Below are 19,355 nucleotides of genomic sequence, written 5' to 3' on the forward strand. Positions count from 1 at the left end.
CAAGACAAAGTTCGATCAATTGATAATCAAAAATTACGTTCTCAAACATTTCAAACAAGAACCCTACACTCAAGAGAATTATCAAACCTTGCCAAACATGTCAGAATTGTTAACTAAGTACAAATGATTTCTTTCATAACAAAGATTCAACATAGAAGAGATTTTCTAATTGACAAAGTATCATAGAATCTGCAGCAGTCAGGTACAAACTAGGGATTACAAAAGTATAGTCACAGATTTTGATCTCAATTTTCCCCAAAGCATATAGCACTGCTGAAAGTCCAACTCAGCTAGTTTGTATCATGATTCATGGCTTAGGTGGAGGAGAACTGCTGGTGCTGCTGCTGCTGTTATTCCTCCCTCTAATAGGCCTGACAGAAAAAATAGTCATGTAATCAAACATGGTCTAGTTTCAGATTAAAATGAACACAAAAATTTGCAAAATTACCTTCGAGGGCTACGGCTACGGCTCCGGCTCCGTGATACCCTACGAGGTCCCTGCAGCATATTGACAAGTTATAGAAGCATTAGTTGAGCTGATCTAAAAGAGTATACGCCTTAGAATACTTAATATCAAGAGATACAGACCCTGCGAGGTGGACTAGGTGACGAAGAATAAGACCTCCCACGTCTAGAAGGCGGCACTCGACCTCTGCACAGATGACAAAAGAAAACACCACAGTTAATTTCCAGAAAAGTTAATTTCTCATTGTTCTCTGAAGGGATAAAAATGATGAAATGGTTGTGAAGTAATGACAATCAACCAAACTAATGAAACGTTCAAATTTCACCTTCTAGGAGAGGGTGATCGTGATGGCGAACGAGCAGGCCTCCTAATAGGAGAGCGACTACGTCTGCGACCAACAGGAGATCTTCTTGGAGGACTTCGGAGACGTCTTGGTGAACTATGGCAATGAGAGAAATTGTAATGAGTTACGGTTATAGTAAATGGCCCAGTATGGCAACGAGAGAAATTGTAAACCATGGGCAAGGTTGTTAAACTCAGAGTCTGGAGCATTAAGATATACAGGTTCAATGTTGGTGAATCATGTCTACAATTTTCCATTGCCTAACACATACCCAAAGCACTATTTTTAGTAAAGCACTATTTTCCATCACGGACTGCATCCAGTGGAAAAGGGCAATCAATATAACAGTTACATGGGAATTCGAAGCATTAAAACTGTAAAAGTTAAACAAAAGAAACATATAACCAATGGTATTTTGTTTGTAAAGCATATACTGATCTAAATCTAATCAAGTTGAAATATTTTATGTCTGTCAAATCATACAGCTGAACTATTTTTCAGAAAATTTTCTCAAACTAACTTCATGAATCATTTACCTGGTGTTAGTTGAAAGTTCATATTCAGACAAGAGTCACAATTATGGTCCCAAGGAATAGTAGTGTACATATTAGGCAATGATAGCACCTAATAAAACTTGCAATTCGTTCAAATAGTCATTTAACTAAACTATCAAACCATGAAGGTCCATTATCAGTAGATTTTCAACATTATTTGTCAAATGGCTGCAATTCTGATTTTGAAACCTACACCTGAAACAATGTACGTTTAAAAGGCATCTATTCAATCTATGCAATTATTAGTACGGAGTAACATTTTACATCCTGTAAAATCTAAGAGGTTTGCCCATTACGAGGTGAACAAAAGAAGTTTGCCCATTACAAGGTGAACAAAAGAAGTTTGCCCATTACAAAAACACCATTTCACCAAAATATGTTACTCCAACTTCAGTAGAGTTAGAATCTAGGTGTGGAGTGTGGCCAATAGAAAAAGGAGTGGAAGAATAAAAACATTTGAACCAAGATATTCCTTATAACAGCACAGAACAGCAGAAAAAAGGGAAAAACAAGGAGGTAAAGGAATTATGACAAGAACAATGCAAAGGCAGTCATGCATTTAACATACCGCCGCCTAGGTGGAGGAGGAGATCGCCGACGAACAGGACTACCACGTATTCTTCTTGGAGATGACCTGCCAAGTACAAAATATCAGAAGCTGCCCCGAGACCCCAACCCCTTATTTCAGAACAAAATAATAGAAAATGTGCAGGGATATTTGGGACAGAGGAAAGAGAGCTAAACCTTGGCGGTGACCTGAAGCGTCTTGGAGGAGAAGGTGAACGGCCTCTGGCAGGAGATAGTGGAGGCCTTCTCCTAATTGGAGGGGAGTCACCTCGGCGGTAAGGAGAATCAGCTCTACGGCGAGGTGGGGGTGGAGAATCTTGCTCTCGTCTAGGAGATCCTCTTCGTGGTCCAGGAGATCCTCTTCTTGGTCCAGGAGATCTCCTTCGAGGTGGAGAGAGTGGCTTCCGACGAGGAGAAACTGATCATATCATGAAGATTTTCTAAATCTGCTTAAACAACTATACAACAAAAACAACGCAAATCACTTCCAAAATGAGCTCTTACCATCTCTTGGGCGTTTTTCACCATCTCTATCACCATCCACAGCAGTGTCCTCAGCTTTCAAGGCATCTCTCCTTGATGTGGTTGCAACAGCTTTGGGGGGAGAAGCAACCTTCTTTCTCTCAGGTAATGTAAACTTCGCCCGAACAACTTTACCATCAATTTGAGCCTGAAACACAGGCAGATAGAAATTGATTGCATGATAACTGAAACTGAAGAATCTTTGATTAGGAAAACTAACAGAACCATACACCATCCATGTATAACTGGGCCTTTTCAGCATCTGCCCTAATCTTGAACTCAACATATGCAAATCCTTTTGGAAGGTTAACCTGTGGACAGGAAATAACTAAATCAAAACTGAAGCAAGTATCAATGATCTGGGAGTTATTCAACAAAATGGGGCATAAGACTTACAACATGATCCATTGCCAGCCGTACATTCACCACTTCACCAAAATTACCTTCAAAAGGGAACAAACAAAGCAACAAAAGCCCAGACTTAAGAAACGAGTAAGAAACTTATTGGACAATGTCAACAAACATTCAATAGAATAAACAGCTCCCAGTATAAGAGCATCTCCAAGGGGGAAAGGTAAGTTGAGAAGGTATATTTCATTTACCTTCGCAAAAAGGTGATTATACCTTCTTAAAAAGTAATGGACTCCAAGAGAAGAAGGTAAATTAAGAAGGCAAATAAAAATAATAACTTTTTACCTTTTCTTCCAAGAAGAGGTAAATATACCTTCTCAAAATGAAAGAAGGTATAATACCTCCCCAAATACCTTTTCCATTGGAGCATGAAATTTTATCAAGAAGAGGTAAATATGGTAGTTATTTCTCTTTACCTCTCCATTTACCCTTTCCCTTGGAGATGTCTAATATATGAATATATAACAAAATAAAGATAGCAACTGATTAAATGTTAAGTACTGTAAATATTACCGAATATTTCTTTCAAGTGGTTTTCGTTAACATTCCTACTGAGCTGGTCCACATGCAGCACAAGAGATTCAGGAGCAGGTGAAGCTTTCCTGGAGACATACCATAGATAAGAATAGGAAAAAGCACTAGTAGCACTACAAATATCTTGAAATACCAGTACTAAAGACAGTTGCCCAAAGTATGAAACTAAAAGAACAGCAGAACCAAAATTGGAAATTTGCAAGTAGACCCCAACAGAATAGCTGGCAAATGAAGGAAAGAAACAGTCATACATAGTTACATAATCAACAATCAGAACATGGAAAAACTAAACCGTAGCCATCTTGATTCTCGATTATCAAAAAAATTCTTCCATTAGCCAGAAAATTCAGAAAATGGCACATCAAAGCCCATAGAATATTAAAATTAGTCATAAACTGATTTTTTAAGGCACAAAATTTCCAATAAATAGGTTTAGGCTTCTAGGCTGCATGATCTGATTCACAATTCTAAAGCTTGACATTGTATCATGAGTAGAGTGGAGCAAAATCTCAAAAACAGTCTGTTGGGCTTCGTCCAGAAATGGAATGGAAACAAGAGTCCACCTTTCAATCCAACTCAAGGAAGAATTTCTCTCACCTTGGAGGTGGGGAAGATTTCTTAGTTTGTGGTGGAGGTGAGCGACCTCTCCTCGCCCCTTCAGCAGGACTACAAAAACCATAATTGGAAGGAAAACACTACTAATTAGGTACAGTTCAAGAAGCATGAATACAAGTAAGACCACAAATATGCTACACAATAGACCCAAAATGGTTATGTTAGACTGTCCATTGTTAGCAAATTGACATACAATTGTAGCTGAAGGGAAATATATGGCCCAAGGAGTGCAGCTCATGAGAATTAGAAGATAGCAAGGGCACATGCCAACGAATTAATCAACCAAATACCAACCAAAAGGAGTTATCAGAGTCTCCCCACCACCAACTAAATAAAATCTACTCAATCAACACTTATTCAAGATACCTTGGAAGAATTCCAGAATGCTGACGATTTTTAAAAAAAAAACAAGTCCACGCAGATGAAGGCATTTCAAAGCGTCATACAAAGAAAATGGAAAAATCAAATGCGAAATCTCGAATGAAATTCACCTTTTCCGCGGCGGAGGGCTGCGGGAGCTGCCGCTACGCGAATGAGAAGAGGAGGAGGAGATGGATTTAGAGCGGGAGCGGGAGCGGGACCTGGAAGAGGAGCGGGAGCCTGAGCCGGAGTAAGAACGCGAGCGGGAGCGGGAGCGGGAGCGGGAAATGGAACGAGAGCGGGAGGAAGAGCGAGAATCTGATCCCGACGGCGACGCCGGGCGGCCGCGGGCGGGTTTGGCCATGGAAGTAGAGCGATTGAAATCCTATTCTCCCGATAAACCCTAGCCTAGGAGATGAACGGATGGGCTCTGGTCTCCTCCACTTTTATTTTCAATAATTGTACTAGTAATTTTTTCTATATAGTATAGTACTAAAAAAACAATATCAATAGGCAAATTATACTATCATAATTTCACTAATAAACATTAATTTTATCCAAGTACGTGCGAATAAACACAACATTAACCACCATCACTGAGCATTATGCTCATTACAGGTTATTTATTTTGTTGTATAAATTTAAAATTGTCATTCACATTGATGTCTAAGCTCTTTGCCGATAGGACAAAGGCTCCGGACTTAAATCCATCTTAATTTGTGATGACTTTATACGTTGATTTTGTAAAATATCAATAGAGCAAAGGTATAAAAAAAAAGTAGAAAAATGTAAAAATAAAATTTTGAAAACTAGGTTGTAGGACTAATTTAATTGGAAGAAAATTATTGAAGTGTAAAATGAATGCACGATCATATCAATTGGTTGATTTAATGGCAATTGTTTAATTTTAGTATGTCACTATCTATATTCATATCAATTGGTTGTGATGGTCATTATGTTGAGTTTTAATGGCAAAAGAGGCTTAAAATAATTTAGGAAAGCAAAGTAACAAATCAGAGTCGAAACCACGCTCAAAAGGCATGCCTAGCGGTCAGATGGATTCTTGCACCATGCTAACCTAGCGGTCTGCTCGAACATCAGCCGGAGAGACCATAGTCTAGCTAGCGGGTGGCTTACTTTGTTGAAAGTAAACCCAACAATCCACTTAAAAAGCATAATTTTCATTGTTTCTTTGTATAAGAATGCTTATAGATCGGTTTCTCTCCAACTATGCAACGATCTCTCCAACTATGCAACGATGCCTATAGCTAGGTTTTTACATAATGTTTTTCATGTCTTTCTTTATTTTATTTTTAAGTTATCTGTCTATAGATAGAATCCTTGGTTAGCTAAATCCTAGTAAAATTGTAGAGTTAGCTAGCAGTTAACTTTGAATGTTTTCTAATGATTTATCCAACGTCCATACCTCATTTTTATTTGAATAGATCATAGTGATCATTGTTGTGTTTTATGAAACTTGAGAAATGAGTGTTAACAATTTCAATTGTTAACACCAAGTCAATAATAACTGATGATGTTATGTAAGGATGATGACTTATTTAGGGATGAAATTTTATGAACAAAAATGTGGATGAGTTATCACCTTTATCAAACATGGCCTAAGAATTATGTGATATTAGTGATAGTCTTAGTAAAACAAATAACGAGCAATATCGGATTTGTAAATTCAATTCAGTTATTATATGTACAAAACCAAAGTCACATATGTCTGATTGCCCACCGTAATTGATTTTATTGTTCTTATTTATATTATGTCTTAGTTACAAAACTAGACAAATTATTCTTGTTCTAATTAGTGTTTGAAGTTTACTCCAACACTCAAAGGACTGCTACATAATAGTCTTTGTGTATGCGATACTCGTTTTAATCAGTATTTAATTTATTTTTACTATGCTTGCATTGTCCACTTAATAGTATTTTTAGTGCTAAGAACATTCACAGTAGTGTTGGTTTTTTCGCCGACTACGTGCGGCGAAATAGTCGGCGCTATAGCAAGTGAGCATTTAGGGGGACGCGGGCGGTGGCAACCATGCAATCACAGCTCGCCGTTCGCGGGCAGCGGTTTTTTATGCGGAACTGTGGGTTATATTTTTTCTCTCTTTATTTAGTACATGGTTTTTTAATAGTACCAAGCATGTTTTAGTATTTGTGTTTTAATCTAGTTTATTTTTGCTATTTTACTTTATTTGCTAACTCAAAAACTTTTAAAAAGGTGAAAAGTAGTGAAATAAGTTATGGTGGATTTTGGGATAGTTCTATCACAGTTATTGAGGCTAAAATTTAAAATGCTAACATAACAGGATAAATGAGCTCTATTAAATTTTGGGGTTGTTTTTTAATTCACTAGCGTGAATGTCATAATAAAAAATACACATCAACTTATTTGTTTTTATTGTACATCTCTCACTTACTCAACTACTTATTGATCTTCAAAATGAGAAGGTTAGGTCGAACTCTACGTCTAGACTCTTCCCATTTTATGCGTTTTGGATCTTATAACTTACAACCTTAAAGTAGGAGTTGAACCCGTCTAAAATGAATGATTTATATCTTGGTCGTATTGAATAGAGCCCCCGAAACGTGTGAAGCTTATCTTGGTCGCATAACATAATCCTCTTTCTCTCATCTATCTATCCAATTGATGTCGGACGTGTATACCTTTATTTTTTGTTTACTTGTTCTTTTTATTTTAATTTCGTATTCACTTTATCCAACTATAAAAGGCGTGGTCGAGTTTTTAAGAGCATTGGCTTTCACTTGGTAGTCATTAATATAATTACTCATATGAGATTATCATACCAGAAATAACTTGATAATTAATTAAATCGTATGATAAAACTAACGAAAAAAACTTTTATATGAATTTATTTGCCGCCACCACCCTCCTCTGACTAGATATGTCAATCGGGTCGGGCCGTCGGGCCAACCCTGATCGGGTTGCGGGTCAGTCGGGTGCTAGCTAATCAGTTTGTGATTTATTTCGGTTATTAAAGTTCAACCATAACCCAAAAAGCTCGGGTTTCGGGCTAGCCCATCGGGTCAATCGGGTTGCTATTAATAAGGTTAACATCCAATCAATCCAATAAATAATGATGAAAATTAGTCATATTCATAAAATGTAAAATATTTAATCATGATAAATTTGAGATATATGCTTAAACTCAGTCATAAACACGAAGAAATAATAATATTTGAAATATTTCGTGAAATTTTAATGCATACTTTAGAAATTTTAATATTTTTTTAAGTGAATTTGAAAATTTTAATTTAATTTTTTTCCGGGGTTATCTAGTTTCCTTTTGTAGTTTTTTATATTTAAATTTATAAAAAATTTATTTTGGAATAACATGCAGTAGTTTTTTTTTTATTAAATTTGTGAAATTGAGTTGCTGAAAAAATGGGGTGAGACTGATTATTTTGGGTTAGTGTGGATGATCAAATCAATTATTCCATCAACCGATTATTTTAAAAAAAGTAAACCAAACAATAAGTAATTTCCCAATATCTGAATATTTGCACAGAGATATAAATAAATAAAAATAAAAATAATCATTCTAGGGTTCCCAAATCTAATCGCCATCATCGGCGACCAGAGAGATTCCAATCCACAATTTTACAGCTCTATACTTCCTCACTATTCCATCATCATTATCTGTATTCAATCGATTCAGCTACGCCTCGTCGAGGTAATTTCTATGCCACATCAAACACCTTCTTCAAATCCCCCACTTTACGAAATTCACCATTTCTGTTAAACTGTTTGGGGCTTTTCCAATTCAAGGATCTTCGCTCAACTCCCGCACCTCAATCCCCACCGCAACCCACACCTCCGACCACATCACGAATCGCAAGGAAGTTGCTCAACTTCGCGCCTTCTAATTTGAATCTCCCTTTTCCAGAAGCCCTAGAAATTTTGTCTAGAATTTAGTTGCACACTCCTCCATCTCTTAGATTTAGATTTGACGCTTTGACCTACATACATGTAGCTTCTAGGGTTTTGTAGTTTCTAGCAACTACTTATCCAAGTTCGGGAAATTTGCAAAATATATTGGGGGTTATTGTTAGCTGTGTAATAGATTTTATTGTTTTGCTTCATGGCAATTTATTTTTAATTGATTAGAGCATATAATTTCGAAATGGATGGATACGAAGGCAGCGGCAGTGTTAGCGATTCATCCAAGCTTCAGGATCTTAAACCTTTTGGCTCAGCCCCAACAGGTTAGTTGTGAGCTTATCTTTGTTGTTGATTTTGTAGTTTAAAGCTTGTATTTTGTGTGGATATGGCTGTAATTATTTCTTTAAGCATTGGCATATTGATTTCAATATTTCGTTATGTCATACAACTTGTTCATTGAATGTGAAAGTGCTGTGAATGCTCTACTCCTATGCACATTTACTAAGATGTATCGGGATAGTTGTGATTTTAATATCCATTTGTCATGCACCATGCACATTTCATCAGTCGCTCCATAAATTCTGCTAAGACATAATTTGCTGTTATACCTGAGACCTGACCTTGCGGAAGTTTTACTTGCTAGTGGTTGTCTTTCAATTGCTTTTGGAAGACGGAGCTAAACTCATTTTTGAGTTTGACTTTTTTTTTTTTTTAAAATTTTCTTGAAATTTTAGCTGGCTGTTGCCCTTGTCCGACTATTGCATTCGAAGAGCTTTTTTGTTCTAATATAATGATCTTGATGATGAAGGTTCCTAAAATGTGGCTCTGGTGTTTATTCTTTTTTTAGAAATCCTCTGTTTGGTGATGCAGGGGGTGCACTGTTTGATGCGTCACAATATGCATTTTTTGGCAATGATGTTGTGGATGAAGTTGAGTTAGGGGGACTAGAAGATGAAGAAGATGATGTTGCTCCAGTTGCGTTTGAGGAAGAGGACTTTATATTTGAGGGGGAACAGGTTACTTTTTAAGTGCTGAACTATGTGTATTATAGCCCTTGTCAGCCTCCTCTGTGGGTGTGGATGGGGCGTGAATTTAGTGTATTTATATTTTTAACTTTACATTATTATAAGCCCATTGTTAGGGGTCTATAATTTTGACATTTTCATATGGATTTTGCTTGGTTCTAAATTTGTTGCTGGGCTTGTTGTACGAAATTTCTTGCGTGTATGCTTGAGTTGATGCTTTCCATGTACCAGCAAATAACTTGAAATTCAGTTGCTAGATTGCTCTATATTAGTAGTCCTTTGTTGCCTTTTACTCATCTTGGTGTTTACATATTTGTTAATTTGTTAATAACTTAATATGTATGTACAATTGTACATGGCTTCTGACCTTCACCTAATCAGTGTCATTTTTTTGGGATATGTGCACTTTTGCATAATCTGTTATCGTGTGCTATGCTACTGATTAGCACACTTGTTCTCTTATTGCATGCATGGTTGCATAGTTATTACTGCTGATTCTTGTGAGTGTTGCTACAAAAGCTGCCTTTCTGCAGGCTGTAAACATTTACTCCTTTTATTGGCTGGAGTTTATGTGTTTTGAGGTGGAATGGTTGGTTTGGTTTTCTCAGAATTTCTACTAACTAGTTTTCTTTTTGGATTGAATTATATTTTGGTATTGAATGTACAATCACGGGGTAGTAAAAAATAAGGCTCATGAAGAAATCCACAGATATAGTGATATGCTCATTTTGCTTGATTGCTCTTGACAGCCTTTGATGATTAGAAAATCCATGTTTGTAGAATGGCAGCAATTTACATAAAGTATTTCATGTTTTCTTTGCTTTTTTTGTAGCTGTGTTACGGGCCTCTTAATAGCAATGGTTAGTATAATTATAATTTCCATATGTATGCCCTTTTCACATTTCGGTGCAATAAATATAAAGTTGGGCTGATTTTTGAAATTGTGTATTCCTAAGGTACTCTTAAAAGACCTAGGTTAGTTGCTTTGCTACTTTCTTTCTATTTGAGTGTGTTGATGTAGGATATCATTATGCTTGCTGCTTTCTTTCTTTTTTAATGTGTTGATCATTGATGTGCGATATCATTATGTTTGCTGGATGAGCTTATGCCTGTGTTTCTGATAAGTACTATAAATCTATATAGAGATATTTCCAGTCTGAAAACGTTGTTGTTGCATTATTATAGCGTTGCTGACACATTATGTGGTGTTACCAATGTTAAAAGTTGTTTTACATGCTATCGTGCTTGTTCTTCTCACATGCATTTAGAGCATTTCTAGATGTTAAGTTTGCACTTTCCAAGTTAGGTGATATCCTATTGATGCTTAAGTAATAAGAGTGACATGTCATCACCATTCAATAACATGACTTGCCCATTTGGGATTGTACTTTATTCTCTCTCTGTTATATGTTCTGCAGGGAGGTGGGTTGGGATCTCTGGCTGAAATTAGTGATCTTTCAAATACATTTTCGAAGGTGAGGTATCGAATTTGTGGAGAATTTCGTTTAAATGCTTATCAATTTCAGATAATTTTCAGTTCTCGAATATGCTTATATTATATTTCTATATCATTTTCTTCTCTACATTCTCTGTCCACCTCCTCCCCTTCTCCCACGAAGTGTTGTCCTTTAAGGGCTAATTCACTACTCTAATATTCAAACTGATTGTACCAGTTGGTTGAGCCTTGTTCCATTGTGCGTGATTAAGTTTCTGTTTGAACCTCTCTCTTTAATTTCCCTTCCTTGTACTAGCCATTTCTTCTTATAATTTTATTGGATAATTTGGAAAGTATTAATACCATATATGTTCAATTACCTCCAGAAGTGTTTTTTTTTTTTTTGACATACGATCATTAGATGAATGCTCTCTGGTGCTCATGTTTCATAGTTCTTGTTTTGACCTTAAATTGCCTCTTGTACCTTATGAACTTATTATGTATTACTTCTGTTTCTATGTATAGTTGAACAATGTTGTCAGTGGGCCAAAAAGTGCAGGAGTTCGTCCAGACTGGGATCCCAGAGAAAGTAAGTTCATCTAGGTAGATTGAAGTTGCTTTTCCATAACATTATTTTATTCTGCCTACTATCAGTTCCTGAAAATTGATTGAAGTTAATAGTCTGATTTACTCTGTCACCAGTAAGTTTACATTAACATTGGTTTACATTAAAATTGATTGAGCACACTCTTATGGGATGACGGGAGTATATGCTATTACATTTTCCCTTAAAATTAGTGAACTATATAAAAGGGATAATAAGCAGTCAATCTTGTAATAAATAGAGCTCTTTTATGGAAGTAGTAGTAAATTAGTTCAACCACAGATGGTTTCTAGTAATAATCAATGTGTATTGCATGTAGTCTTGATTTTTGGGATGTAAATGGTATCATGCTAAGGTTCTCGGTGATGTAGATTACGATTGGAAGCTCCACCAAGGCTAAAACAAAAGGATACTGTCCTAGTATGTGTTATTTTTCAGAAGTTTTTACTCAATATTGTCTTTGCTCATGTGTTTTCCTGCAGGTTCCTCTGCTGTTGAGTGGGTGCAAGGGCCAGACAACACTAACTGGCTCGATCGGCGTAACTTTAATGTTGAAACCACTCATGAAACGGGTCAATTGTCCTCACAACCTTATTCCTCTTTCCGGATCATGGAATCCAAGTCATTGCACAGAACATCATCATACCCTGAACAGCAGCAACAGCAGCAGCAGCACCCATATGAACCACAAAATCTACATCATAACTATTCCAGCGAACCGAATCTTATTCAAAAACCACCATTTACTTCATATCCACCACCTGGTCAGTCCAACCATCCTAATCATGCGAACCACTCTAGTGGCCACCAATTGCCTATTTCTTCATCCAATCCTTCACCATACAATAATACTCAGCATCAATTGACTGGCTTGTCTCCTGGGGCCCAATTTGGTGGAAACTTACCTCAGTTACCTCATGATTTGCCTGTCAATGGTCGACTTCAGAACCAATGGGCGAATCAGAATAGTTATCCTGGTGATCGTCCTCTCCTCCCGGGCAATGTTGCTACTCAGCAGCTATCCCATCCAAATGGCTTAATGCGCTCACAGTTGATGCCTCCCCAGCATGCTCAGCAAATCAGAAGTCAGCATCCATTTCCACCATCATATGGTCATCCATCAGGGTTGCAGTCTCAACTATTCAATACCCGGCTTTCTTCTTCACCACCTATGCTGAACAACTTTGACGTACATGGGTTCCCTGATTTGAGAGATCAAAGAGCTATGCTGATGCCGAGAGGTAGACAAGGAATGCGCTATCCTCATCAGGGCCCAGATTTTGGTAACCAGAGGGGTAATACTAGCTGGCCGAGGTTTAAGTCGAAGCACATGAGTGCAGATGAACTCGAGAATATTCTCAGAGTACAGCTTGCTGCTACCCATAGCAATGATCCATATATTGAAGATTACTATTATCAAGCTTGTCTAGCTAGAAAATCTGCCGGTGCTAAACTGAGGCACCATTTTTGCCCAACTAATTTGGTGGATGGTTCTTCGAGGGCCCGTGCAAGTGATGAGCCACATGCTTTTCTCAAGGTTGATGCTCTTGGAAGGGTTAATTTCTCCTCAATACGCAGGCCTCGCCCACTTCTAGAAGTTGACTCCCAATTATCAAGTGGGGCTGGTGGTGAAACAAAACCAGTTGAGAAGCCTTTGGAGCAGGAGCCTATGCTTGCAGCTAGGGTGACTATTGAAGATGGCATTTGCCTACTACTTGATATTGATGATATTGACAGGTTTATGCAGTTTAATCAGTTACCAGATGGTGGGGCGCAGCTGAAACAAAGGAAGCAAATTCTGCTTGAGGAAATTGCATCATCATTCCATCTGATTGACCCACTTGGGAATAATGGCAATGCTGTGAATTTGTCATCCAAGGATGACCTTGTTTTCTTGAGATTAGTTTCTCTTCCAAAGGGTAGGAAGCTTCTTTTAAGGTATCTTCAACTTCTTTTTCCCGGCGATCTTGCTCGAGCTGTCTGTATGGCCATATTCCGAAATTTGAGGTTCTTTTTTGGAAATCTTTCTCCTGATCCTGGTGCATCCATGACAACTGAAAACCTTGTGAAGACTATATCTGCTTGTATCCATGGTATGGAGCTCAAAGCACTTGCAGCCTGTCTTGCATCAGTGGTCTGTTCAGCTGAGCATCCTCCTTTGCGTCCAGTAGGGAGTCCTGCTGGAGATGGGGCTTCGGTCCTTCTTAAATCTGTTCTTGAGAGGGCAACTGAGCTTATGACGAACCCCCATGCTGCTGATAGTTGCAGCATTTCTAACAGGGCTTTCTGGCAGGCCTCTTTTGATGCGTTCTTCAGCCTTCTTACAAAGTACTGTTTCAATAAATATGACTCTATTGTGCAATCCTTCCTCAGCCAGGGCTCACCAGACACAGTTGCCATTGGGGCTGATGTAGCCAAAGCAATTAGCAGAGAAATGCCAGTTGATCTCTTACGTGCAAGCCTCCCCCACACAAGCGACCAGCAGAGAAAACTGCTACTGGAATTTGTGAAGCGGTCTATGCCTGTGGGTGGTCTGAGTGGAGGAAGTGGTAGCTCATGATCACCCGTGTACCTCTCTTTTGGCAGGTACCCTATCAGATGACCCTCAAGTGTTACAAACCACTTGCCGCACCCTTGAAATGAATTCTATTGGCATTTTTGAATGTATAAATTTGAACTTGGCTAAGGTTGGTCAAGCAAGTCACCTCCATCAGCTCTAAGCTGGAAAGATGCTCGTCATCCAAGTTGGTTTTGTTTTGCAATGAGTTTCACCATCTCTCATTGTACCGGTGCATGGTGGGATGAAATTCTAAGTTGGCTCTCTGTGGACTGTATTTTATCGTCCTCTTTTTTCGTTTTACTCAATAGCTTACATTTGTCGCTCTGTTGTGCAAATCGTGAATGGCTTTTAGAGTTAGAATTGTAAAGTTGGAAAAAAACATGTTGTTCCTTACTCCTGAGCTTTTACATCTCAAATAGGGGTGGGGAAAGTATCTGCTGTACTTCACCTATGTTAAGTGAGCTTGCTCTTCTGTTTTTCGTCGAATATGAACTGGCTAATAATTTCTCTTTGAGACTTCTGAGATATGGTGTCTGAAGATCCTTACTCTGTTTTACTATTGCTGTTCACAGCTTTCTAGTGTTGTTTCACCAAATTGAGGCAATGTGAAGCTTTGATTTGAGTTTATGGTCTTATAGGTTGTTATTTTTTGCAGAGGCAAGTAGTTACTAGTATGTTGTACTATAATATAATGATTTTGTGCTGATTAGTGTCATAAGACAGAACCATTTCTTTTTTCTAAATCAGAGAATGATAATCATTTTATTTTCAAAAAGTTCTAAATTATGCTCGAGATCGATTAATTATAGTACATAAATTTTAAATATTATCAAATTATTAAATTCATATACATTTGAGAGATGGTGTAACTGGCAATTTCACTAAATTCATACCCTTTTAATTAGGTACATATGAATTTAAAAATGCAAGCACTGTGATTAAATTACATTGTATGTAATTATGACAACAATAAAACAAACGTGCAGATATACTTACATCACAAGAAACATAAGTTCTTTTCATATAACCTATGTCGGAGAATGAAGAACCTATATAATAGGCGGCCGTTTTTCTTGAAAGATTTGTAACAAATTTTAAAAACTATTGTCCTAGTTAGCGGCGTATTCAAAATTTTCGATTTGAGGACGCGACAAATAAATATAATGACTTATAATGATGAATTATCTGAACTCAAACCATGGATACTACCTGCAAATGACTGATCTCAAACACTGTACTTGCATAACAGTATAAGCTAATTAATTTAATACCATGCATATAAAAGTTAGTACTTGCACACAGTGACGGACCCATGATTTTGATATTGGGAGTCTAATGCACTGGTGAGTGGTAACAATTATAGGGTATCTGACACCGATGTAGCCGGAAGTAGTCATTATTGAATGAGATAGAAATAATTAAATGATAGGTAAACTAGATTGATAGTACAACTTTTTGATCAATTATAACATACTTCTGGTTCTACTCTAAATGGAAAAGCATTACGTTAAAAAAAAAAATATCTGATAGACATTTTTCTAATAAATCTAAAATTCAACACTGAATCAATCGAAAATATAGTACGTGCCAAACATTAGTCGACACGTAATTATAATTAGTAAGCATATTCAACATGATTTTAATTCATACTCCCTCTGTCCCATTAAAAATGAAACGTTTTCCTTTTTTGTTTGTCCCATTAAAAATGAAACGTTTCCTAAAATGGAAAAAACTCTATCTTTACTCTTTCATCTCTCTTACTTTACTCTCTCATCATCAACTCACAAATAACACTACATAAAATCCCGTGCCGATTCTCAAATGTTTCATTTTAAATGGGACGGAGGGAGTATATTTTTATGACACAACTATGTATTCCACAAGGTTGTCAAACTTCTCCACTAAATACTCCACTACGCTTAGCTCACCTTTCTTCACAGCCAAGTGCAATACCGTCTGACCACGGTGCATTCTCTCCATAGCCGGCATAACATCCGAGCTAAGCAGCTCTTTCAGCATCTGAACATCCCCGGCCCTTCATGACAGCAACATGAATCGGGTTCATGCCTTGACTGTCGCGACACCAGCACACCTCTGGGGCTATAATATAGAATGGACAATAAATATTAAAGGTACATATAATGATTGTGTCGGTGTCGAAATAATTGAAAAATATATATTTTTTAAATAAAACTTAATTTTAAAAATAAATTTACTAATATTATAGTATGATGTATATGTATTTTTATGGGGTTAAAGATTTTTTTTTTATTAATAGATCATAAGAACATTACTTTTGGATATTGAATTGTTGGTAGCGTTGTGTAATCGAAAAAATTTAGAATATTAGGACCTGCATTTTGAACTTTACCTAGCTAGTTAACGTTACACCACCGGTACTTGTTTAATCTATTCTAATAAAGAATTTAAAATTAGGTTACGTCTTAATACATGTGAACAACATATACATATGAATTATTCTTGATTATTATATATTTAATTGACTAATAATATTGTAGGCATCTAAGTCAATATGGATTAATTATGATTAGATCGATACAGATTTTTTAAGACAGCCAACTGCTCTGATTATTACAGCATTTTTTACGCATTTTAACTATTTTTAAAATAATAAATTAAAATGTTAATAAACTTATTAATTCATCTGCATAACTGAAGAGTTGATTTTTTGCTTGCTGTATCCTATCAATTTCTAATTACACACTTCCTAGATCCAGTAAATCAACTAGATCACAAGGTCTAGAGACTCACAAGACTGGAAGTCTGGTCGTTGGTACGCAAGCAAACCTTCAAAACCCTCAACCACAGATACTAAACTAGCACAGGGAAGTAGGGATCGATCCCACAGAGATGGACTCGTATAGTACATGCATAGAGATTTGGAAACTATTTTTGGGTTGGCTGCTGCCACGCATATTTTGGGTTGAGGAATTTAACTAAGTGAATTTGGAAATAAGTATGCTATGTTAACTGCTAGATCTAGGCAAAAAATGAATTATGTATAAGAACTAAATCAAATCAACTACTAGATCTGGGACTTCTACGAACATCTCTAGACCAAGGAGATTAAAACAAGTGGGGACCAAACTCTGAAAAAGGTAAGTACGGACAGAATCGAATCTGCAGCCTAACTAACTAAAGCATCAACTGAAAATGACTTCATCTTCTTCAACGAACACAAATAAATGCAGAGATCGAGAAAAACAAACTCAGATGTAGATTGGAAACATAATTTTAACGGTAAACGAAACAACGACGGAAATCACACTACTAGACGAAGCAAACCAAGCAGAACAAAATCCCCATAATCTCATGCACAAATTTCACCTCCCCTGTTCAGATCCACACTTCGGATGCTAAATCCACTCCGGATCCAAGCATCCGAACAAAAATCCAACCGAACACAACTTCAATACCACGATTCTCGAATCTCCTAAAATATTCAGCAATAAATTCAAGAGAACATCTCAAATAAACAAACCAAAATAGCAAGCGTCATAATAATCAACACGAAATCCAACTTCATCAAGGCAAATCAAACGTAAACAGAACGGTTAAACTAATCCAGCAACAAAAACAGCAAGCTCGACTTCCAAAAGTGAAGTTCGAGACGGAACAGAGTAGTAAACAGAAATTAAGAGAACAATTGTTTCTTCGCCCTCAAGGGACGGTGATGCACTGATACGAGACTCCTGAAAACGAAAACCACCCCAAATTTCCCATATCCCTAGTGTGTGTGCTAAGAGCGTGACTGTGTGTGGAGTGTAACCGATCTGTCATTCTTGTTGCGCACTCCTTTATTTATAAGCTTCGAGGTGGGGCCCAGCGAGGTATTGATTGACTTGATTGCCCTCAGCTTTTGGCTTCCTTCCTCTAGCTTTTCCTCGTGATTCCGTTCCTGCTCCTCGCTAGATATCCTCCTCCAGCATCTCCTGGATCTAGCGCTACACACACACCTGGCTTAACAAAACTTGTTAGATCCAGCAGAAATGTGATGTTTTTCACTACATAACCAATGCATGAAATTAGCCTTATCAAACTGCTCACACTTACACCATACTTGTCCTCAAGTATAAAGACAAGAAGAAAAGAAGAATAAGGCGAATTTCAAGCATGGTTATCCCCTTGACCGACTCTACAGACTCTAGACAAAACTCCTACACCTAGACACAACTGAGGCAAAGCTAGACACTAAAACAAAGAGTACATAATCACATAGGATGAAAACATATAAACACATATGCATGAACTGGTTTCAACTTTTAGGCAACCGTCCCCACAAGATTAAGATCAATCCAACAGGCTGCACTCCTCCAAATAGGCCCTTTTCTCCCCTCTACCTAGCCAACCTGTCAGCTCGTCAAGATAGCCTGTTACTTCCCCAATTGTTAGATTCACTCGATCGCTCATTCCTTACCAGGGATGTTAGGACCGATTCTCTCTTAAGTTATTGCCAAACCACTGAAGCCTCGGGTTATGAGAATTTCCTCCTTCTATCCTCCGTCACTATCCCCCTTTTTTTCTTTTTTTTTTTTTTTTTTTTTTTTTTTTTTCTTTCTGGACTTCGTCCAGCTTATACCTCCTTGATTTCCTGGACTTCGTCCAGCTTATACCTCCTTGATTTTTTTCTCTCTTTTTATTTCCTCCTCTGGACTTCGTCCAGCTTATACCTCCAGATTTTATGATTATATATTTTCTCCTTTCCCCCTTTTTTATTTATATTTTTTTTTTTTTCTTCTCTTTTCCTTCAGCATTCAGTGGCAGACTTTTGACATGTGTTAGCTCTAAGTGTTATCACAGGCTTATAACTCACCTCTAGAGTAGGGCTTCACAACTAGGCAAGTAAAGGCATTTACTATCGTTCTTGCTTCATTCAGATTGGTTCGGCTTACTAAAGAATCAGGCTTCTAAGTTGGAATACCTCCTATTTTCAATTACTCTCCCTAAGGGAATCTGCCGTATTATATCCACTAGTTCATGCGATACAATCCTAGACCTACAACTCCTCAAAGCATAATAACACTGCATTGATTCCTCTCCCCCTCCCACTTCACTCAAGCTTGTCCTCAAGCCATCGTCGTGAAGGGGGGAAAACAGAGAATTCAATGCAGAATTAAACAACAATTTCACTTCTCACACTTAGACCGAGCAACGGGCTAAGTGGGAGAAGAATAAACCAACAGAAAACATAGAACTTCTCACACTTAGACCAAGCATTGGGCTAAGTGGGAGAAGATAGCATAAAACACAGCAACGCATGGAAATAAAACACAGAAAAAAAAAAAAAAAAAAAAAAACACAAAAACTAAAATTTACTTGGTCTGGGGAAATTGCTCATTTCTGGGGCTGGCTCCCGCGAGAGCCAGACGGTGGTGGAACACTGGGGCGGTTTGTTTTCACTTTCTTCTTCGCTGGTTGCTCC

At 37.4% G+C, this 19,355-nt stretch overlaps 2 protein-coding genes across 2 annotated transcripts; one reads left to right on the forward strand and one right to left on the reverse strand.

Annotated features, from left to right (window-relative positions):
• Positions 1-106: 106 nt before the first annotated feature.
• LOC125222595 (uncharacterized) lies at positions 107-4,827 on the reverse strand. The gene is made up of 12 exons (XM_089056659.1): positions 4,504-4,827; positions 3,995-4,063; positions 3,377-3,465; positions 2,849-2,895; positions 2,683-2,763; positions 2,435-2,600; positions 2,108-2,348; positions 1,932-1,997; positions 792-905; positions 589-652; positions 449-498; positions 107-371 (listed from the first exon to the last, which is right to left on the reverse strand). Exons 1-12 carry the CDS (start codon positions 4,734-4,736, stop codon positions 308-310), a joined length of 1,284 nt encoding a protein of 427 aa, XP_088912785.1. The 5' UTR covers positions 4,737-4,827; the 3' UTR covers positions 107-307.
• A 3,100-nt stretch (positions 4,828-7,927) lies between these two features.
• Positions 7,928-14,435, forward strand: LOC125219684 (topoisomerase II-associated protein). Its single transcript, XM_048121730.1, has 6 exons — positions 7,928-8,079; positions 8,514-8,611; positions 9,159-9,304; positions 10,732-10,788; positions 11,274-11,337; positions 11,835-14,435. Exons 2-6 carry the CDS (start codon positions 8,530-8,532, stop codon positions 13,910-13,912), a joined length of 2,427 nt encoding a protein of 808 aa, XP_047977687.1. The 5' UTR covers positions 7,928-8,079; positions 8,514-8,529; the 3' UTR covers positions 13,913-14,435.
• The last annotated feature ends 4,920 nt before the right edge of the window (positions 14,436-19,355 follow it).

The sequence above is a fragment of the Salvia hispanica genome, chromosome 1 (genome assembly GCF_029641045.1).
Source record: "Salvia hispanica isolate PSC_SH4W2 chromosome 1, Shi_PSC_v1, whole genome shotgun sequence".
Lineage (NCBI taxonomy): Eukaryota > Viridiplantae > Streptophyta > Magnoliopsida > Lamiales > Lamiaceae > Salvia > Salvia hispanica.